Raw genomic sequence first — 22645 nt, forward strand, 5'->3', positions numbered from 1 at the left:
ATAAAATGCACAGTATATACAGTATATATACAGTACATTAAATATCTATATATATTATATACAACAAACCAATAAACACAGTCAACATATATATATATATGTATATATATACATACAGTACAGTATATAATATATAATTTATTAATTAATAATAAATTATTTTTTAAAATAATATATAATTATTATTAATAATAAATAAAAAAAAAATTAAAAAGTGAATTTTAATAGTGGCTGTGAGTATTTTATACAATAGATTTTCCCCTACCACTGCAACTTTATACTTTCACTCCACCAGATCTCAGAGGCTAAAATACTGTACTTCCTACTTTGATACGCGGGGTGGCGCTGTTCCCTCGTCTTCTTCTGCGCTAAATAAACGGCTCGTTTGGCGCCACAGCGCCTGAAGAAGACCGGCGGCGAGTTTGAAGCAGAGAAACCATGGCGGATTACGAGCACAACAGGAGGGGTCGCATCGACGACGGAGGTGATATTTGTGCTGTTTTGACGTGTAAAAATAAAGTCGAACAAATAATCAGTGTTTAGCATTAACTTAATTTACTGCCTATTCTGTAAAAAAAACAAAACAACAAACAAACCCGGCCTGAACGTAGAGGACACGGACTTCATTGAGCTGCTTCATGCTGCCCGCGTAGCGCTAAGCTAAGCAAAAACGCGAAGCAGCAGTTGACGTTTAATGAACTTAAAACCTGCGTGTCAGTGGGATGAAGTTACCGCTGACGTTACGCGGGCTGCAAAGGAAAAGCTTTGCTTTAACGCGGGTCTTTAACACCGTCTGTGATCGCTTGTTAAACCCGCTAACCTGGCGTTAGCTTAGCAACTTGCTAAGCCTAATGATATAGGTCATTTTTTGTTGTTGTTGTTGTTGTTGCATGCACAAAGTGGATTTAAAAACACAGCAAAAGTTAATATTTGTTTTATTAATGGCTAACTACACAGGTAAAGATGATAGCTTTTTTTTTTATTATTATTATTTTTTTTTTTAAATTATTGCCAACAAACTGTTGTTCACCTTGGTGAGTTGTCTTGCCTCAAGCAGGGCCGCAGGAGGAGGGAGGCAGAGTGAAAACTAAGCCTGTCTCTTGTAGCACTGTGGGAGGAGAAGGGGCTGCAGTCAAACGCACGTCCCAGCATCTCACCGAGGAGGACGACGACGAGTCCTCGGCAGACCCACCAGCGCCTTGCAAAGTCTCCAAGATAGGCTTTAGCATGAGCAGCCCGATGGCGAAGAAAACAAACCCCATATCTATCAAACTCGGAGCAACAGTGAGTGTGGAGAGGTGCACATTTAACCTCATGCAAAGAACAGGTTTTTTTTTTAAAAATTTGATATAAATGGTGGCGTAGGTTTCATCAGGCTGTTGTACAGTTGCTCTAATGCTTGATAGTGAAAATGATCATTGATCTGACAGGCCCCCCCCCCTCCCCCCCCCCCAAAAAAAAAAAAAAAAAAAAAAAAAAAAAAAAAGGATGCAGGCAAAGGTCCTTTAGAGATATGAACATGTACTGTTTGAAAGTCGCTCTCGTTGAGCTCTCACGGTAGAGAGGTTTGAATCTATGAGGTTGTGGTGGGTTTTTTTGTGGGTTTTTTTGCTAAATCTTGTGTCCTGTTCTAGAAACCTAAAGAGACTCCACCTTCACTTCCTCCAAAAAAGGCAGGGCTGGCGTCTGTTTTCAACGAAGAGGATGATGTAAGTGAACCCAGCAGTGTTATGGTCGTACAGATGCATCGACAGATGTGTGGAGGCTGACTTTGACTTCCTCTTGTCATGTAGAGTGAACCTGAGGAGATGCCTCCAGAGGCAAAGATGAGAATGAAGAACATTGGGAGGTATAATGTGAAATATGTTTGATGTGCTTTATAATTGTTTCCTCTGCTTCTGCTTTTGTGGAAAAAGTAATTAAAAAAAAAAAAAAAAAAAAAAAAAAATTTATTGTGTACACTTTATGTTGAGCTGTTTGGCTGATGTACTTGTTTAACATGTCTCTAATTTAGTTTGAAGTAATCTGTCATTTTTTTCAGGGAGACACCAACATCTGCAGGACCGAATTCCTTCAACAAGGGCAAGCAGGGTTTCTCTGATCATCAAAAACTTTGGGAGAGGAAGCTGAAGGCCCAAGCAGACAAATTGTAAATGACTTCCACAGATTTTGTCACTAATGGATAATTTTATACAGGTTAATCATGTCCGATTTTGAATGAAGGCTCAAATGATTCCTCACTGTAGCCTTGGCTTTGTCTGAGTTATGTGGACATTAATTGGAGAATACTTTAAGCCTTCTAAGATCGTGACTGAACCTGCGTTTACGTTTCTAACCACTACTGGCTGATCCCAACTGAGAGGAGAGTTCCCAGACTGTCACGCTGTCAATTAGGAGAGAGATCAGACAAACAAATTAGTCAGAATGTTGTTTGAACTACAGCAGCGTTCTGCTGGTGAATGAGAAACAGCCAACATCTTACAGCCCTCATGCCCCCTTTTGTGACATCCTTGTGTGAAGCTGGTTTGGTGTGGTCCTGAGGAAGTGTGTCGCTTGTCTAATATTTGTGTAAAAATGTACATAGAAGTGTGACAGTGTTTTATTTTTAAATCCACAAATTGGAGTGCGAGTTTGAGTGTTATGTTAACGTGAGTGTGTTGCAAGCAGGCCAGACGTGCATATGAATTGTTTTGTTTCCTTTAGTTTCTCAACCTTGATGTACAACCCTTTGCTTTCACCAGCTGTGCCACCTCAGAGGCTGTCTTCTCTTTGATTTTTATGTTGTGTATTTGGTTTGTTTTAGCTTTGTGCCAGCATTTCTGGTGTCCCTTACTCTACACGGTTTCTTTCTGCTTCCCTGAATATAACAAACATAAAGTAGAAATAAGGTTGTGTTCATTTTTTGGTTCTCAACTGATTATGTATTTTTATTTGACAGCTGCGTGAAAAGAATCATACAGCCATGACATATTAAATATATTCTGTTGAATATAGGTTAGCAATGATGAGGGAGTTTTACAAACTTTTCTTTGCCACTTTAACATCAGAGATATAGCGTTCATTATTTTATTTCAGATATCATACCTCAGTGACCTTTCCTGTGCCTGAAACTGTAGTTGGAAATCTTCCTTGATTGCAAATATTTTCAAATTCCTCTGTGGGTTACCCAACTCCTGTACAGACATCCCCAAATGAATTACAGCTACTATCTACTATGAATCCACAGCTACCATCAGTTTTTTTTTAGTTTTTTTTTTTTTTTTTTTATCACAAAATACATATTTAAAATCCTGTCAAGGGGTGACTTGACAGCAGAGGATGCGTACTACATGGCCGCAACCGCTGTTAAGTGTTAAGTTCGACTTTGCTGCATGTCATTCTTCTACTCTCCTTCCCTGTATTCCCTGTCTCTCCACTGCTCCCAATCAATAAAGGCTAAAAATCCAAAAAGTAATTGTTTAAAAAATAAAAAGAAACAGTCAAAAATTTTAATGTTTCATGTAAAAAAAAAATTAAATGCTGACCTATCCACCGTATCAGAATCCATGATGAACTACACCTCCACTGATTTACAGGTAGACATAAATGCTAAGTTTGTTAATTGCCTCCATCATGTTTCAGTGTACTAGTTCAAAACCTTTTTTATAGTCACTTTTTTTTTTTTAACTGCAGAAACGGATGTTTTTGCACTGTTTAACTGACATGGAAATGTACTGAACTCATAGCACAGCAGGTGACTTGCTTCCCCCCCGCCCTCCCCCGACGTGTGAAAATTATGCGTTGTGGTTTTGGTTTTGCATCACTACCATCATGGAAATTTCCTTCACACATTTGTGCATTCAGGTCCTGCAAGCAGTTTCAGTGAATGACAAGTAAAAACAACATACTGCGAGAAAAATGTTACTAGGAACAATCTAATCTCTGGCGCTGAATGACTGAGACCAGCCACACTCTCTAGCAGTGGGCATGGCCTTCTTTAAAGATCTCCAGAAGTTGCTGTTGGGTCTGGCAGGTTTGTCTGAGCTCCAGTCCAGACTGGGTAGCACCCTCAAGGCCCTTCGGACGAGTGCGGGCAGCGGGGGGTCCGGCTGAGAGATGGATGCTGAGGCTCCATTGGTCCATATTAACAGGAGTTTGAGTTCAGACTTTTGCAACAAGGCCTAAAAATGTGGTAAAGGTAGCAAATCATTAACACAAAAATGTCAGCCAGGAGACCGCGTCGAGTTTAACCATCTATTAAAGACGTGCATACATTTTTGTTTGGTGGTGACTGCGCGAGTGATGCTCTAGAAAGGTCTGAGCAAGCATGACAGCAATTCTGAGATCACAACCCCCCCCCCAGCAGAGCCTGAAATTCACAACTTTGAATGAATGGACACAATAATCAGAGAAACATTTGTGAGTGAGCGAGGAGGCTGGGGAGGTTAGGGTTAGGGATTATGCTATCCTAAATTGAATAAAAACAATAACTTCCTGACAAAAGAATTAATGTCACTGGTATGTTTCTGTATGCTGATTGCAAACTGTAAGGAGCGTTTTTATCCAAACACTGAATGTGTGAAATATACTCTATACTGCTGGGAAGTACCGCAAAAATGTGACATCATAGCTCATATCGACACTCCTGGTTTTCTATCACACTTTCATACATTGACCAGTTTGACTGATACATATAAAGTTGCAATGATATTAACAGAGTCTTTAAAAGCTCTTAAATTAACTTTGATCAGCAGCGGATAATAATAAGCTTTTCACTTTTATGGGCTACATAGAAATTTGAGTTATTTTCCACATCCAGTACAGCTGCTGTTGCTGCACTGCATGCAAAAGGAAAAAAAACCTTCCATTCCTCATGTACCTTCTGAGAAATGCATGCTTTACCTGGACTCCTGATTCCAGTACAAACACAGTGTTGCTGTTGGCGAGGTAGTCGGCTGACAGGACACAGATTAGCATTCGGCTTCTCTGTATTGCAAGGACCACATCATTTGTATATGCTGCAAAGAAAAACCAACATGAATCTTTGTGGACAACCCCCCCCCCCCCCCCCCCCCCCCCCCCCCACACACACACACACACACACTTGTTGCTCTGACCTCCTCCAGGAAGCACGTCCCTCTCCAGCAGACACAGCCGATAACCCCACTGGTCCTCTAACACCTGGGGAAGCAGCACTTCCAGTGGTCTCTGGGTGGCTTTACCTTCCCTGCTGGTCAGCAGGTCCAAGCTACATAAACATGCTGCCATTAAAAGAATGGGTGAATTTTCTTTCGCAGTGCCTTTACATGAAGATGTAATACAGGTATGATGAAACATGTAGGTGTACCTTCCTCATCATTAAAGGTTCCTGATCTGGAGGAAAAGGTCAAACCATCCATCACCTTTGCTGCTGTTGTTGGAGGGCTCCACACGTATGACAGAAACACATCAAACTCCTTCTCCTCTGGGAGGTGAGGAAATTTGTAAAAAACAGTTTAGACACCAAAACATTAGAGATTCAAACTTGGGCTCTTGATTGTACTTTTTTTTCTTAATGCCAGTGTGCTACCTACGTTCTTCAAGTTCATACAACAGAGTTTAGACTGCAGACAGACTATTTCAAGGTATTTTCATAACCGTTGTAACTTAATGTAACGCTGTGTAGGGTTAAATGAATTAAAAACTAATTTGTGCAGTGGTAGACCATCTTGAGATGAGGCCATATTGTTTGAAGAGGAGCAGCAGATGGCAGAGATGCATGCAGGCTAAATTTACCTTTAAGTTTCTATGTGTGTGTATTTGCATTCTGACCTCCATCATGTTTTCCATACTGGAAGTGGGATCTGTAGATAAGCTGTAGTTCCAGCCATTTCACATGCAAGATGATTCCCATCCCAGCTACCAGAAGGAAAGATGCAATGGTATACCCAACCAGTGGAGGCCATCTTTCTGCAAGCAGGTCCACAATATACTTTTAGATTTTAATGTATCTTTACTGCAGGGATGATTAACTATAGGGTGCAAGTAAAGGTAGAAGCTGTAAACACAAAACGGACAAGTTGAAAAGGCAAATTTGTCAGATGATGTGCACATCAAACAGACACAGAGCAACATTACCGTGCATTTAAAGTGGTAAAGTGTTATTTGAGGGCAACTGGACTTGCGTGAGGTTCTTAAGGATGTTCTAAAGAAGCCTTTTGGATGAAATGTGAAACACCCTCAAGAACATAAACCAAGTCTAGTTGCTTCCAGATAACACAATGATAGACCAGGACCCAGATGACTGAGAGTCTTCACAGACATAAAGTCCAATAGTCGCCCTCCTTTTAGCTCTGTTTGGACACTTTGAGTTTCTTAGCTGAACATAAACACAAATGAGAGCGGGGAGAATGAAGCAAACTAAATAATGGGGGGCCATAAAACCAAAAAAAATGTAGTTTAAAGAAATACAAATGTTGAGTGAGGATAGCTGCAGAGTCGAGCAATAAATCTTTGGGTTCACTTAGAAGAGTTTTCCCTTAAACATTTAATCAGTTGTAAATATAAAACTATTGATTAGTGCAGATTTAAGTACCGAGTATAAGTCGGTGAACATACTGTAAGTACACGAACATGTGTGCTTTGAAAACCACTATAGAAAAAGGTTCTCTTGCAGATTGTGTCACCAGTAAATTCACTGGATTGATAACATCATTGCTTTTATCTGATTAGATGCAGCTTTTTTATTTTGAGTAATAACATGAAAATAGGTCAAACGCTGGCCTCTTTTCAGCCACAGGATTATAAATAGGGGCTCTGACCTCCTGCAGGTTAACAGCAAACAGCTCTGGGCTTTGTTGCATGGTTGCACATCCAGCTGCTTCAGTCACTGGGTTGGAGCAGCTTATCTCCAGTGGCCCACTGGGTGCAGAGGCTGTAGGTGACAGCTCACCTTCCTCTTGTGCTCATTTGGTGCAATATATAACATACAGTATCTGCCTGTTCAGCTATCTGACACTGTGCAGAGACTCTCCTTTAGATTTTTAATAGATTTTATCATAGTTATTTCACTGTACCATTTCTTTTTTTACATTTCATACAGAAATATTTTAAGAGCAATGTAACAATAATATCGGACAATATAGTATGAATAAAACATGAAAACATGAGGGTGACAACAGAAGAGGTGGTACCTTTAAGTTTCCTTATGAGCTTGATTGTGACGCTGTTGCTTCCAACAGTATTACTGGTGATGCAGGTGTATGTGTGGTCCAAGTGCTGCGGCGTCACCTCTGTTATGATGGCTCTCTGTCTGACCCCATACTCTCCAAGCGGCATTTTCTTCGGTCTGGAACACAGAACACATTTTTAACCGCTTCCAATTCTACAGCAACCGATCGAACAAGTGAAACCACATCATGGTGTTTACATCCACGAGCGCACACTGGCACGGTCAGCTCGGTCTCATTCCCAGAGCGTCAAATACTGTCAGTTTGTCAAAGCCGTCGGCATCAGAGAGATATACACAGGGTGCACTTTGGCATTGCCACCGTGACCGTATATACAGTGATTGGTGACATACTTAATTTTAACCCAAACTATGATCTTCTCCGCAACCTTACCAAGTAGTTTTGTTGCCTAAACCTAACTAAATTGCCCTCTATCACATTTAACCCAAACATAACCTGTTCCTAAACTTAACCACAGGACTTTTGATGCCTCATCCTAAGATAACTTTATTTTCAACACCAGTGGGCAGTGACAAAACAACAGCAGGCTTTTTGATGCCCTGCCATATGAACATGCTGCTACTACATGGGGAAGTTAATAGATGGAAAAAGCAAAACTGACTAAGACACAGCGGTGACTTACTGAGGTGTCAACATTTGTTGTGGAGTCATCTTCTCCATGCTGTCGCCATAACTTGTGTACCACTGCACCTTTGGTGAAAGCTGTATTTTGAAGGGAAAATAAACCTCACATGTCAGATTGTGAGGGCGACCTAGAATGAGCAAAGGAAAAACATTATTAGCGGCTCCTTTAGAAGTGATAAACGAGAGTGATAACATATTCTGTATGTTGTTCTTTGTGTCAGTTTTGGAAGATGCTCAAACAAGTCATTCAAAGTTCAGACTATTGTGTGATTGTTCAGAACTATTTCAGATATGTAAGAATAAACAGTAGTGACATGTTGTGCATTGAAAGTCAAGTACAACAAGTCATCATTGGAACATGTTAGAAATGCTTGAAAGTCAAAGAGCCAAATCAGTTCTGAGTCAAAACAATTATAACCAAATACTGACCATTGATTACACAGCTTTTCAACAGGTGATTGTCAACAAAGAATCAGAACTCTTTGGCCCTCATCTGGTAGAGCCAGCATGAGCTGGAGACCTATCAAGCTGATTGTAATCTGTAACTAAGTGTTGACTTTTGTGTGGCAACTTGAAATTCACAAACACCCTTTTTTTTGTATTTACATGATAATTCTACTAGCTGTATGATTATGTCATAGTACATTTTAATAAACTTACCAAGCTCCACTTCTTCTGTCATATTGTCATTGGGATACGTAATCCTGGGAGGCCTAGGCACTGTGTGATACGCTGTGTGGGAATGAGAAACAAGGTCACATATTCATTCTCTAATTTAGAGTGCGTCTGAAAAATGTACAAACAAATCAGATCTGTGCTCTGCTCTGACATACGGTCACATCCGCATGTAAGAAAAAACATTTTATGAGATGGGATGAAATAAGACAAGTCCACGGGGTCGGGGTGGTTGGATGGATCAAGCAAAGGATATCAAGGAAACTGTTGTTTGCGACCGTTAGAGGGCAAAAGTCAAGGTTGATTTTGTGCAATGTATTTACTTATTTGATGTATGTAACGTTACTTAATGACTTAATTACTGTATCTTCTATCTTCTAGTGGACAGACAGGTGTATTACACGCTTTGGTGTGAGACCAGGTTGTTCAAGTCAATCAACTTAAAAAATTAAATGATCAATACTACAGTAAGCACATACAAATATTTTGGTCAATGTTTTTAAGATATCTGAAATGTTTACATATCAAACAGATGTCCTATTTATCTCTGTCAAAACAGCCATACTTACACAGAATTGTGTATTTGACAGGCATATATTTGTAATATTTGTTAGATCTGTAGACTTTCTCAGATAAATATGTCATTGTTCCACTTCAACATTTTAAACATCATTTACATTATTTCCTCGGTATTCAAGGCAAACCTGTTTTCATACTTCTAAGCTATGAATGCAAGATTTATGTAAACACAATGAGGGATCTATGTTCCACTTTCCTCTAATTAAACTGATGGTTAGATCAGTTTAACAAATAATTTTGTTATCAGGTCTGCGAGAGCTTCAAAAACTTCCTTTCGGTACTAAAAACGAACACTACATCATGTCCCTCAGAGATTTGTTTTACACTCACTACAGGTTTTAGTCTGGAATTTGGAGTGTGCACCATACTTTTATAAGCTGAGAACTTTCCATCTTGCTTTGAACCCCAAAAACACCAGATTTCCTCCACAGGAAGTGGTTAGCTCTTTGGGTGGTTTCATGTGCATTCATCGCTCCAATCTGCAAGAATTCATGTTTCAGACTGATAAGAAGCCAATTTTTGAAGTTAGATATGTTAAGATAACTGAAGGACTACTGAACCACAGTATGTTGTTTCCCCGATAACAAAGCAAACATCAAGAAGTTATTTGTCGTGTTCAGGTTTTTTCCCGGAGTAGACATTTTCAGAAATTAATTTCTGTTATTTGTGTTTGTTCTGACTTGGTGGAGAAAAGACAGAAAACCATTTATTTTTGTGTGTTATTTGTATGTTTTTTCTATCACATATAAAACGACAGCACTTACGAATCACTCTGACGTTAACAGCCGTCCTGAAGATCCACGTGACTCCTTGCTCAATTATTTTGCTATCACAGAAATACACACCAAAATCCAACTCTCGGACTTGGCAGAAATGTAACCACCCTCCCTTTTTACAGACGGATATTCGCTTCTCCAACATAGATTCATGCTGTAAGAAAACACATGTTTGAGTTTCTGAGGTGATGTTAGATGCTTATATTGTGAAGTCCTGTTCTTCTATGTACTTTACCTTGTACCAAATAACATCTGTGTTGTTGCTGCAGGTGAGGCCCGGGCAGGAAATTTTCCCAAAGATATTCACACGCAGGTTTACTTTGCTCTCCTCACCATGAAAACATCCCAGATTGACTCTCTCCACCACCTGTAGATGGAATGCCAGCTGGCCACTGGACAGCAGAGACCTGAACACTTAACAGATAGTCATTCAGTAACAGACATTTACACACCGCACAAAAGAATATAAACTTAAGTTTTTAACATTGTGACCATCAATAATATCTCATCTGAAAAGTTAACTTAAAGTCTCTAAACTCAAAACATCACTCACATGCCCATATGTACTGCTGTAGTTATTCCTCCTCTCCATAGATGGAGACAAAATCCAGACAAAATTTGTGTGAGGCTTCAGCAGATTAAGTGGGCATATTAACCAAAATCAGTCTTTTGATACATACCTGTGTTTCCACAGACTGTTTCCCGGTAACATAAAAAGATTTTGTACAAAAAGTGTAAATTTGGAAGATGGGGGGAAGCTGGGATCTCTTTGTGCCCAGCATGTACAAGATAAACAAATACAGAAGCCAGAAACTGTTCCATTAAGCATAGTCTATGGGCATGGGAGTGTTGTTTAAGGAAGTGAAACTGTCATTTAAAACCCCTTAATAAATCACATTGTGTTCCCCCCCCCAAAAAAAAAATCATCATCGCACTATGTTGTTACGCAAACATCTAAGTTAAACCTGATTTTATGAATATCAATCAAAAGCGTTAAATGGAGCATTATTTACCCCGTGAGGCTTGTGTACTTTCCAGAATGTTTGGCTTCAGCTTGAAACACTTCCCCACAGTCAAAGCATTGTGCGCCTTTATTTCCTTCTCCAGCCTTGGAACACATTTGCTCGTTCAAAGATTTATTAACGCATGGCATCATAAAGATTTCTCCCTCCACAGCTCTGTAGTGCAGATATGCAGCATCCGGCTGAGGAGCTAAACACAGTCACATTTCTGCTATATTTTATTTCTGTGGTCAAAATAGCCTACTACACCATTCATAAATAGTTCTTCATTTGAAAAATTAAACCCTGTACAAAGCCCTGTTTTCCAGCTGTTATGTTCAAACATTTGTGCTGAAATTATATACCTGTTCGTTGCTGACTTCTCTCACAACATCCGTCCAAGAAAATGGGAAAAATACAAAAACACAGAACGTATGCAGAGTCCATGCTGCCTCTTTGAATCTGTGAAGATTGGTCGCTGGTGTCAGTCGTGGTGATGAACCAGCCCTCTTACATTTCAGTTTTTTTCCCCTTTATTTACTGAAGTGTAACGAGATCTGGAGTTCCTGGTATTTTGACAGAGATGTTGTTGGTGGTACCGTACAGTTTCCTGTTTGGTTGTTTCTCTGTAAGGTGCTTTAATATTTGTGTTCCTTGTACTTGTTAGCCACTTCCTGCGTATTTCTTAGTAATGTTGTGTTGTTAAAGGAAACATTAACCTGTATAGTTGTGATTTCAAGCACAGAATCTACCAAATAAAAAAAGTATGCTCCACTGACAGGGGCCACAGAAGATATGTATTAATTTAAAGAACAAACAGATTCGATAGATTTTAAAGACTGTGAGGTGTTTTTCTAGCAACACACAAACAGATTCCTATGGGTAAATTTAGAGACTGAAAGCATGCTGTATATGCTTGAATTGTGGTAAATATGCATGTACTGGTGGATACACCACTTCTCTGGGTCCCACCAGCATTTTTTTCTGTCCTACCTCTCCTCTGTTTCTTTTGTTTCCTGATGTCTACAAAAGATTATGTGGGCTTGAAAAGGCTTTTTTCTATTTACTACTTTGCATTATCGTGACTATTTGCCACATACTGTAACTGGAGTTTGAACGTGACTGGGCAGGTAGCTGGCTACAACTGATCAAATTTGTCAGCAAGTTACTTCAGTCAGGGAAATCCATTGTTACTGTCCAGAAATTTAAAACCTGCCTTTATCCACCCCTCTCTAAAATCAAAGACCGATAGTTACATGATTGAAATATTCAGATTGAAGAGCTTGGGTTAACCATTTACATGGTATGTGATGTACGGTCTGGTGTTTACATGCGTGGATCGGAACAGTTGTGTCACTATAGACTGTACATTAACGTGGAGGTAGCTTCTGGGTCGGAAAAATGCTCTGGCTTCAAAGACTTCCATTCAACTTCTGTCATGAAATACAACATCAATAAATGATTTGCACAAATCATAGTACTATCATTTGCTAATTTCACTCCTCCATATTTGTTTTCCGTAGATTCATTAAAAAAATAATCATGTCATTAATTAGATATTAGGCCTCAAAAAGTGGTATGTTTTTGGGGTCAGTTTGATGACAGGCATGTGGTGCAGTCAGGTTTTCGCTATCAGATTCACCACTCGCTCCTCTCCAACTCGTCCAAACACGGTCATATCTGGCTCCAAAATAGCAAGATGGCTGGTAACTTCATCTTCTGGACTTAAATAGTAAAGTTTTGGTTGTGAAAGCACAAAATCAAAACAATAAGCTAAAATGGGTTAAAATATTTGTATGGCTTTTTTTCTGGTCATACAGCATCAGTGTTTTAGTGTAAAGAACATGAACACAGATATAACAAAACAATTTATTTTGAAGTACAATTAAAAACATATTTTGCCCTGAGGCATCACATAGTATTGTATTTGATGGTGCAGTTGAAGATAGAGGCAATGGATGATGAGGATAGAAATAGGATGAAAAACACCATGACATAAAATGTGTAAAATCAAAATGGAAAAGTCCTGGCGTACCACTAAAGTATAGAACAGAAATGTTATTTCACATGCTGCTAATCGTTTTAGCTGTATTGAGAATACACTGGTTGGACCATTATGGATATATGTCAGTTTAAGCGTAAGGGCTGATATAATGCTGTATATTCTGACTTGGTTAAACATTTTACCACGAGGTAACCTCCTGGACTGTCTGTGGTAAAAGCTCTATTTCTGTGGGGCAGGTAGGTAATAGCGTAGCTGCTTCCAGAAGGAGGTTGAGGGCGACATTGAGCTACTGCCCTTCCAGGTGACACAGTCTCCAACCTCGCTAAGAATTTGTAAGGCCTCTGGTAATGAACCCGATCTTGATACTTGTGTCATCTCAGTGTTGATGAAAACCAAGCGAGTCTGCCGCTCCACCAGGGCTGCGTGGATGGCACTCAGCAGGCCAGATCCAGGAGCAGGATCTGCAGAGGTGGGAACCAAAACCACCGTCCGGCTCTGCTCTATGCAGTCCAACACTGCCTCTGCTGCAGCTGCAGGCAACCAAAAAACAGATTCAACTTTATTTTATTAATGTTATTTTAGGTTGATATTCTTCAAAGGATTTCTTAAACACTTACCTTTCCCTGGTAGGACATCACGCTCATAAAGACAGAGATGGTAACCAAATCTCTCTTCCAAAACATTCTCCAGCCATCTTCTGTCACAAACATTTAGTCCTCCATCTGTGACGCTCTCGTAGCACATCAAATAGGCGTCATAGCTTTTTTCATCTAAGTAAACAACAACAAGCTCTGTCACTTCCTTCACGTCCTCTGCAGCCCACAGAAAAGCAACTTTTTACCTCTTAAACACACATTTTTAGGTCAAATGAAACAAAAATGTTCGTCTTACCTGCTGCGCTCCAACGGCAGTTGAGAGTGTCTCTTAGGTAAAGAAAGATGTCAACTTTAAATTTCACATATATAGCTATTGTCACAACCACCATCACCACCATGCTGATGAAGCATGAAACCAGGGAAACATACGAAGGACGAGCTGCAGGGAAACCATGGAGAGAGTAAAATGATTAAACAGTAACTTAAACAGTCATTAATAGTAACAGATGTCAGTCACTTGATTCTGGCTCAAATACGAGGTGTGGTCAAAAAGTTTGAAGACCGTTCCTGTTGCCCTCGAACATCGACGGAGTAAGTAAGCTTTAAGTATCCCAAGTTACATTACTTGATCAACATCAGCACCTGTGTTACACACATTTGTGTGACCACCGTACAAGCGCAGTTGGCGCTCACCATGGAGTTGAGCAGGGAGCACTCAATAAATTATGTGTCAAAACTCCCTTTAGACCCTTTAGAAAACCTGTTGCAATGAAGTAATGAGCCTGGTAAGGTGTTTTAAGTGGCATTCAGGTTTACAAAGGGGCAGAACGTCAATGTCCAAAACCAAAGACAGCGCGTTGGGTCAGGAGCATAACCAAGTGTTTTTTTTTTTAACATTCGCAGGGTTGTGGACCGTGAATTTGTCTCTCGGGGTCAAACACTCAACGTCGAGTTCTACTGTGACCGTCTGAGGCGTCTGAGGGAAAACATTCAGTGCGAACGACCTGAATGGTGGCACGATAGCAATTTGGTTCTCCAACATGGCAATGCACCCACTTAACGTGAGTTTTTTCACCTGCACAATGGATGCTCTTGGTCATTCACAACAGGAACAGTCTCTGAACTTTTTGATTGCACCTCCTACAATGCTAAAATGATAAAAAAGTCATTTAAATATTTGATTGACAACAAAAAAAAATAATTATTTGCTTATATTTTGTTGACTAAAAATTTAAGCAATAATGAAAATCATTCAAAAAGCAAAACTCGGCATACCTTTCTGGGTCAGAGTGATGTTGACAGACTTTGGGTAATCACTGTCATGTAGCAGTCTACACGTATATTGTTTCGACAGATCTTCCTCTAACACTTCTTTGAAGACTAGAGAAGCTGTCATCCTTTTAGAATCATCGTTGCTGTGTAGGACAGGATGTGAAGGAGGGTAACAAGCTATTTTATAGGTGTGATGAGTGTTTATGTGACACTTTCACCACTTTCACACATTTTCACTACTAAACTTGCATAACTAAAGCGTGTACATGTGAGTCCAGTCTTACCATGTTTCTTTGTAGAAAACCCTTGAGCTTTCTGTTGTGGTCACAAATGACCTTTCAATCAACCAGAAGAGCGAATGCTGGCATGAAAACGTTTCAGCTACACAATCAATCACCTTTGTTGAACCTAGATGTAGAAATTTATACAAAAATTAAAGTAAGAGTGCAGACAGGCGGTAAATGTTTGTATCCATGCTGCATATATGAAACTCACCCAGCTCTACATCAAATACTTCACCCTCACGTGGTGAAGCGATAACTGCATGTTTCTGTTCTTTTTCTGCGCATGAATGAAGAACATACTTTACCAATTCTGTTGCATTTGAACTTCTGTAAAAAATAAAGGTACTAAAGAAGTGTTTTTCTTACTATTTGGTTGGACATCAAGTACCACATTAAGGGTCTCATTATATATTTGACCATGATACAGATAATGCTTGATGCAGGTGTAATTGCCGCTGTCATTCTTGTTCACAATCCCGAAGTAATGGTCACTTGGTGATGACTCGTTCTCGTGACATAGAAAATGAAATTGGAAATTTAAGCAAAAATTTGCTAATGCATATGCTAAAATTTGGTAAAACATTCCAACCCTGCAACAATATTATACAATCCGATCTCATTCACACTAAAAATCTGCTGTGTTTTAATACCTTGTACCATGTGGTGCCATTCCTGGTAATATTAGGGGTATGTACACAAAGCACATCGGGGCATTTCAGTGTGCATGACTCGTTTGTGTAACACGTTCGGAGGTGCTGGGTAGTCTCGTCATACTCTCTGGACTGTGTTCTGTACACTGTCAGCCTGAACCAGGACTGGTGGCTCCTGCCATGTCATTAAAGAGGGTTAATGCGTGTAAGATATGCTAAGGTCAAATTACTTTCACATCAGTTTCATTAGGACCAGCTGACTTTGCCATTTATTAGTTGAGGAATGTTTGGATCTTACCTGAGAAAACATGAGTAATTCCCCTGATGGTTCACAGACACACTGAGAATCACAAGGCTGTTCCCATGAACCACCACACCCATCTGCCTCTGCTCAGCGGCTGAGATGTTGTTGTAAAGATACATCTCCTGGCTGGAGTCACTTTTCCAGAGCACTTGGGCATCATAATGATTTTTCCCTCCGCAGTGCAGCGCCACCATGTCACCTGCTTTGACATAATACTCTTTGGGTGTCATGGGACACACACCTGCAGAAGAGAGTAAGAAATGCTCTTCAGTGTGTCGCTGTGTAAAAGCATAATTTGCTTGTGGACTGCTGGAACAAAATGTCAACAAATATAATCATCGCATTGAATCATTTAGAAATGTGGCTGCAGTACGCCAGGAAACGTACAGACAATCTCGCTGTCAATCAACATATCATCAGCATTATGAGCAACATGAGTTAGATGCTTGGTTGTAAACCTTCATATGTTGTTATGAAGATCCAAGTTCTGCAACATTCAAAGTTTGGTTGTGTCTCAATCTTTGTGATGGGGAAAGAGGCTGAAAATAGTTAATTTTAGCCTCAGTTATTGATTGGTTAATATGCTTTCCTGAACTATTAACATTCTGGTTGTTGACCCTTAACCCCTGCAAATTTGAAAAGATTAATAACAGTTTAATTTGAACAAAAGTTATGTGTTGGTGCTTTATTTGTTTTTGGCTCTTTTTTTGTTGGTCATGTGTCTGTTATTAGTCAATTCCTGTAAGTTTTATCAAACTCCCACATATTACATTGATTAGTTTGAATAATGAGCTATCATATTTATCTCCCAAAGAATTCAACATGTATATAATCCATCATAAATCCTAAATAAAACTATTGACATCAAAACATCTGGGCATTATATATGTATTTATATATAAATCCTGTGATTCAAATGGCTTTTAATAAAGAATTTATAACTGTCAACCAGTAGAAATGCTACACACTACACATCACTGTTTATGATGTGTTAGTAAATGCACTTATTGTAAGTCGCTTTGGATAAAAGCGTCAGCTAAATGAAATGTAATGTAATGTAACATCAATAATAGAAGATCTAATAAATAATGTTATATTATAGGTTAAGATGCTCCACAAAGGGAATTAGCAAACTATTCCAGAAGATGATTTAATGGAGTTCCAACGGCAGTTGAGAATGTCTTTTAGGTAAAGAAAGATGTCAACTTTAAATTTCACATATACAGTTGAAACCAGAAGTTTTACATACACTGTGCAAAAAGACACATAACACTTTTTTTTTTCTCACTGTCTGAAGTTAAATCAGACTAAACCTCTCCTGTTTCAGGTCCATTAGGATTACCAAAATTATTTAACTTTTGCTAAATGTCACAATAATGAGAAAGAGAATATTTTAGAGAATTTTTCATTACTTTCTTCAAGGTCAAAAGTTTACATACAGTTCCTTAGTATTTAGTAGCATTGCCTTTGAACTGCATGACTTGGGTCAAACGTTTTGGGTATCTTTCCACAAGCTTTTTACAGTACTCTGCTGGAATTCTGGCCCATTCCTCCTGACAGAACTGGTGTAACTGAGTCAGGTTTGTTGGCCGCCTCGCTCGCACACGCCTTTTCAGATCTGCCCACAAATTTTCGATGGGATTCAGGTCAGGGCTTTGTGATGGCCACTCCAAGACATTGACTTTGTTGTCCTCAAGCCACTTTTTAACTATTTTGGCAGTATGCTTATGGTCATTGTCCATTTGGAAGACCCATTTGTGCCCAAGTTTTAGCTTCCTAGCTGATGTCCTGAGATGTTGCCTTAATATTTCCAGGTAATGTTCTTTCTTCATGATGCCGTCTATTTTATGAAGAGCTCCAGTTCCTGCTGCAGCAAAACAGCCCCACAACATGATGCTGCCACCTCCATGCTTCACAGTTGGGATGGTGTTTTCAGGTCTACAAGCTTCCCCCTTTTTCCTCCAAATGTAACGGTGGTCATTATGGCCAAACAGCTCCACTTTAGTTTCATCAGACCACAGGACATGTCTCCAGAAGTTAAGGTCTTTGTCTTGGTGTCTTTTTGCAAACTGTAATCTGGCTTTTTTATGTTTCTTTAGGAGTAATGGCTTCCTTCTTGCTGAGTAGCCTTTCAGCCCATGTCGGTGCAGGACTCGTTTTACTGTGGATAATGACACTTTCTTACCAGCTTCAGTCATCATCTTCACAAGGTCTTTAGCTTTTGTTCTGGGGTTGATTTGCACATGTCGGACCAAAACACGTTCATCTCTGGGACACAAGAGCCCGTCTCCTTCCTGAGCGGTGTGATGGCTGGACATTCCCATGTTTATACTTGCGTATAATTGTTTGCACAGATGAACGTGGCACCTTCAAGCATCTGGAAATTGCACCCAAGGATGAACCAGACTTGTGGAGCTCCATGATTCTCTCCCTGATTTCTTGGCTGATTTCTTTTGACTTTCCCATGATTTCAAACAAGGAAGCAGAGTGTTTGAGGTGTGGCCTTAAAATACATCCCCAGGTGTGCCTTCAATTAACTCACATGTTGTCAATTAACCTATCAGGAGCTTCAAAAGCCATGACATCATCATCTGGGCTTGCCCACATTGTTTAAAGACATAGTACTTTTGGTGTATGTAAACTTTTGACCTCAAAGAAAGTAAAATAAAATTCTCTAAGAAATTCTCTTTCTCATTATTGTGACATGTAGCAAAAGTTAAATAATTTTGGTAATCCTAACAGACCTGAAACAGGAGAGGTTTAGTCTGATTTAACTTCAGACAGTGAGGAAAAAAAGTGTTGTGTGTCTTTTTGCACAGTGTATGTAAACTTCTGGTTTCAACTGTAGCTACTGTCACAACCATCACCACCACCATACTGATGAAGCATGAAGCCAGTGAAACATACAAAGGACGAGCTGCAGGGAAACCATGGAGAGAGTAAAATGATTAAACAGTAACTTAAACAGTCATTAATAGTAACAGATGTCAGTCACTTGATTCTGGCTCAAATACGAGGTGTGGTCAAAAAGTTTGAAGACCGTTCCTGTTGCCCTCGAACATCGATGGAGTAAGTAAGCTTTAAGTATCCCAAGTTACATTACTTGATCAACATCAGCACCTGTGTTACACACATTTGTGTGACCACCGTACAAGCGCAGTTGGCGCTCACCATGGAGTTGAGCAGGGAGCACTCAATAAATTATGTGTCAAAACTCCCTTTAGACCCTTTAGAAAACCTGTTGCAATGAAGTAATGAGCCTGGTAAGGTGTTTTAAGTGGCATTCAGGTTTACAAAGGGGCAGAACGTCAATGTCCAAAACCAAAGACAGCGCGTTGGGTCAGGAGCATAACCAAGTGTTTTTTTTTTAACATTCGCAGGGTTGTGGACCGTGAATTTGTCTCTCGGGGTCAAACACTCAACGTCGAGTTCTACTGTGACCGTCTGAGGCGTCTGAGGGAAAACATTCAGTGCGAACGACCTGAATGGTGGCACGATAGCAATTTGGTTCTCCAACATGGCAATGCACCCACTTAACGTGAGTTTTTTCACCTGCACAATGGATGCTATCTCTTTCTGCCAGATTTGGCTTCCTATGACTTCTTTCTGTTAACCCCAAATTTTTTAACAAAATTTGATGTGCTATCCCTATTTTCAGCTCCATTGTCCAAACCCCACACACACACCAGTGGTCAACAAAACGTGTGCAACACAGGTGCTGATATCGATCAAGCAACACAACTTAGAATACTTACTAAAGTTATCTCTCCCCCTGCTTCGTGCACATGACTGTGTGGCGCTCTTGGTCATTCACAACAGGAACAGTCTCTGAACTTTTTGATTGCACCTCCTACAACGCTAAAATGATGAAAAGTCATTTAAATATTTGATTGACAACAACAACAAAAAAATATTTGCTTATATTTTGTTGACTAAAAATTTAAGCAATAATGAAAATCATTCAAAAAGCAAAACTCGGCATACCTTTCTGGGTCAGAGTGATGTTGACAGACTTTGGGTATTGATTGTCACGTAGCAGTCTACACGTATATTGTTTCGACAGATCTTCCTCTAACACTTCTTTGAAGACTAGAGAAGCTGTCATCCTTTTAGAATCATCATTGCTGTGTAGGACAGGATGTGAAGGAGGGTAACAAGCTATTTTATAGGTGTGATGAGTGTTTATGTGACACTTTCACCACTTTCACACATTTTCACTACTAAACTTGCATAACTAAAGCGTGTACATGTGAGTCCAGTCTTACCATGTTTCTTTGTAGAAAACCCTTGAGCTTTCTGTTGTGGTCACAAATGACCTTTCAATCAACCAGAAGAGCGAATGCTGGCATGAAAACGTTTCAGCTACACAATCAATCACCTTTGTTGAACCTAGATGTAGAAATTTATACAAAAATTAAAGTAAGAGTGCAGACAGGCGGTAAATGTTTGTATCCATGCTGCATATATGAAACTCACCCAGCTCTACATCAAATACTTCACCCTCACGTGGTGAAGCGATAACTGCATGTTTCTGTTCTTTTTCTGCGCATGAATGAAGAACATACTTTACCAATTCTGTTGCATTTGAACTTCTGTAAAAAATAAAGGTACTAAAGAAGTGTTTTTCTTACCATTTGGTTGGACATCAAGTACCACATTAAGGGTCTCATTATATATTTGACCATGATACAGATAATGCTTGATGCAGGTGTAATTGCCGCTGTCATTCTTGTTCACAATCCCGAAGTAATGGTCACTTGGTGATGACTCGTTCTCGTGACATAGAAAATGAAATTGGAAATTTAAGCAAAAATTTGCTAATGCATATGCTAAAATTTGGTAAAACATTCCAACCCTGCAACAATATTATACAATCCGATCTCATTCACACTAAAAATCTGCTGTGTTTTAATACCTTGTACCATGTGGTGCCATTCCTGGTAATATTAGGGGTATGTACATAAAGCACATCGGGGCATTTCAGTGTGCATGACTCGTTTGTGTAACACGTTTGGAGGTGCTGGGTAGTCTCGTCATACTCTCTGGACTGTGTTCTGTACACTGTCAGCCTGAACCAGGACTGGTGGCTCCTGCCATGTCATTAAAGAGGGTTAATGCGTGTAAGCTATGCTAAGGTCAAATTATTTTCACATCAGTTTCATTAGGACCAGCTGACTTTGCCATTTATTAGTTGAGGAATGTTTGGATCTTACCTGAGAAAACATGAGTAATTCCCCTGATGGTTCACAGACGCACTGAGAATCACAAGGCTGTTCCCATGAACCACCACACCCATCTGCCTCTGCTCAGCGGCTGAGATGTTGTTGTAAAGATACATCTCCTGGCTGGAGTCACTTTTCCAGAGCACTTGGGCATCATAATGATTTTTCCCTCCGCAGTGCAGCGCCACCATGTCACCTGCTTTGACATAATACTCTTTGGGTGTCATGGGACACACACCTGCAGAAGAGAGTAAGAAATGCTCTTCAGTGTGTCACTGTGTAAAAGCATAATTTGCTTGTGGACTGCTGGAACAAAATGTCAACAAATATAATCATCGCATTGAATCATTTAGAAATGTGGCTGCAGTACGCCAGGAAACGTACAGACAATCTCGCTGTCAATCAACATATCATCAGCATTATGAGCAACATGAGTTAGATGCTTGGTTGTAAACCTTCATATGTTGTTATGAAGATCCAAGTTCTGCAACATTCAAAGTTTGGTTGTGTCTCAATCTTTGTGATGGGGAAAGAGGCTGAAAATAGTTAATTTTAGCCTCAGTTATTGATTGGTTAATATGCTTTCCTGAACTATTAACATTCTGGTTGTTGACCCTTAACCCCTGCAAATTTGAAAAGATTAATAACAGTTTAATTTGAACAAAAGTTATGTGTTTGCGCTTTATTTGTTTTTGGCTCTTTTTTTGTTGGTCATGTGTCTGTTATTAGTCAATTCCTGTAAGTTTTATCAAACTCCCACATGTTACATCGATTAGTTTGAGTAATGAGCTATCATATTTATCTCCCAAAGAATTCAACATGTATATAATCCATCATAAATCCTAAAATAAAACTATTGACATCAAAACATCTGGGTATTATATATGTGTAAATATAAATCCTGTGATTCAAATGGCTTTTAATAAAGAATTTATAACTGTCAACCAGTAGAAATGCTACACACTACACATCACTGTTTATGATGTGTTAGTAAATGCACTTATTGTAAGTCGCTTTGGATAAAAGCGTCAGCTAAATGAAATGTAATGTAATGTAACATCAATAATAGAAGATCTAATAAATAATGTTATATTATAGGTTAAGATGCTCCACAAAGGGAAATTAGCAAACTATTCCAGAAGTAGCCTGCTTTGTAAACTAATTACAATTAGCTCCATATAAATTATCAGCTGGGAAATTAGTCAAGCATGAATGCATTAATAATTGTAATATTATAATATAACATTCAAAAATTTGTCATTGAGCATTATGAGAACTCAAACTTTTTTAACTTTATAATTTGATGCGAACTGTACTTAATTTATTGTCCAGAACTTGTCTTTAACTGATGATACTGCTGTAATTGAAACACCTTAAAACTATTCTCTTACCTGATAAAAGTGTGAGGAGGAAGAGCAGAGGGACCGTTATGATAACCATCTTTCCCAA

General features: G+C 39.3%; 3 protein-coding genes across 6 annotated transcripts; 1 reads left to right on the forward strand and 2 right to left on the reverse strand.

Annotated features, from left to right (window-relative positions):
- The first annotated feature begins 402 nt into the window (after positions 1-402).
- LOC138213043 (PEST proteolytic signal-containing nuclear protein-like) lies at positions 403-3529 on the forward strand. Its single transcript, XM_069173856.1, has 5 exons — positions 403-484; positions 1058-1284; positions 1635-1709; positions 1794-1849; positions 2042-3529. Exons 1-5 carry the CDS (start codon positions 439-441, stop codon positions 2151-2153), a joined length of 516 nt encoding a protein of 171 aa, XP_069029957.1. The 5' UTR covers positions 403-438; the 3' UTR covers positions 2154-3529.
- Positions 3530-3630: 101 nt separating this feature from the next.
- Positions 3631-11338, reverse strand: LOC138213042 (interleukin-18 receptor accessory protein-like). Of its 4 annotated transcripts, none has more exons than XM_069173852.1 (12): positions 11229-11338; positions 10876-11074; positions 10098-10254; positions 9851-10016; positions 8493-8564; positions 7831-7960; positions 7152-7306; positions 5791-5928; positions 5327-5443; positions 5097-5240; positions 4882-4997; positions 3631-4160 (listed from the first exon to the last, which is right to left on the reverse strand). In XM_069173852.1, the coding sequence occupies exons 1-12, from the start codon at positions 11308-11310 to the stop codon at positions 3915-3917; spliced, it is 1722 nt and encodes a 573-aa protein (XP_069029953.1). In that variant the 5' UTR covers positions 11311-11338; the 3' UTR covers positions 3631-3914. The 4 variants fall into 4 exon arrangements, with proteins under 4 accessions (XP_069029953.1, XP_069029954.1, XP_069029955.1 ...); XM_069173853.1 differs by having other exon boundaries at positions 10876-11092; positions 11229-11278; XM_069173854.1 differs by having other exon boundaries at positions 4049-4160; positions 4882-4965.
- A 1387-nt stretch (positions 11339-12725) lies between these two features.
- LOC138213033 (interleukin-18 receptor 1-like) lies at positions 12726-22645 on the reverse strand. Its single transcript, XM_069173842.1, has 16 exons — positions 22588-22645; positions 21188-21434; positions 20890-21064; positions 20606-20747; positions 20451-20516; positions 20240-20363; positions 19959-20098; positions 15969-16215; positions 15671-15845; positions 15387-15528; positions 15232-15297; positions 15021-15144; positions 14740-14879; positions 13760-13903; positions 13486-13638; positions 12726-13398 (listed from the first exon to the last, which is right to left on the reverse strand). Exons 1-16 carry the CDS (start codon positions 22634-22636, stop codon positions 13088-13090), a joined length of 2445 nt encoding a protein of 814 aa, XP_069029943.1. The 5' UTR covers positions 22637-22645; the 3' UTR covers positions 12726-13087.

This window comes from Embiotoca jacksoni, unplaced genomic scaffold (genome assembly GCF_022577435.1).
Source record: "Embiotoca jacksoni isolate LCO1_2020_lvr unplaced genomic scaffold, fEmbJac1.0.p SCAF_6, whole genome shotgun sequence".
Classification (NCBI taxonomy): Eukaryota; Metazoa; Chordata; class Actinopteri; family Embiotocidae; genus Embiotoca; species Embiotoca jacksoni.

Excerpts from the sequence above, each read along its gene's own strand:
- LOC138213043 (XM_069173856.1), top strand. The coding sequence starts at position 439 with ATGGCGGATTACGAGCACAACAGGAGGGGTCGCATCGACGACGGAG. Across the intron at positions 1,285-1,634 it reads CTATCAAACTCGGAGCAACA|AAACCTAAAGAGACTCCACC; the intron begins GTGAGTGTGGAG and ends GTCCTGTTCTAG. Across the intron at positions 1,710-1,793 it reads TTTTCAACGAAGAGGATGAT|AGTGAACCTGAGGAGATGCC; the intron begins GTAAGTGAACCC and ends CTTGTCATGTAG.
- LOC138213033 (XM_069173842.1), bottom strand. The coding sequence starts at position 22,636 with ATGGTTATCATAACGGTCCCTCTGCTCTTCCTCCTCACACTTTTATCA. Across the intron at positions 21,435-22,587 it reads CCTCCTCACACTTTTATCAG|GTGTGTGTCCCATGACACCC; the intron begins GTAAGAGAATAG and ends TCTCTTCTGCAG. Across the intron at positions 13,399-13,485 it reads TGATGTCCTACCAGGGAAAG|CTGCAGCAGAGGCAGTGTTG; the intron begins GTAAGTGTTTAA and ends GGTTGCCTGCAG.
- LOC138213042 (XM_069173852.1), bottom strand. The coding sequence starts at position 11,310 with ATGGACTCTGCATACGTTCTGTGTTTTTGTATTTTTCCCATTTTCTTG. Across the intron at positions 10,017-10,097 it reads CAGATGTTATTTGGTACAAG|CATGAATCTATGTTGGAGAA; the intron begins GTAAAGTACATA and ends GTTTTCTTACAG. Across the intron at positions 5,241-5,326 it reads AACCTTTAATGATGAGGAAG|CATGTTTATGTAGCTTGGAC; the intron begins GTACACCTACAT and ends TTTTAATGGCAG.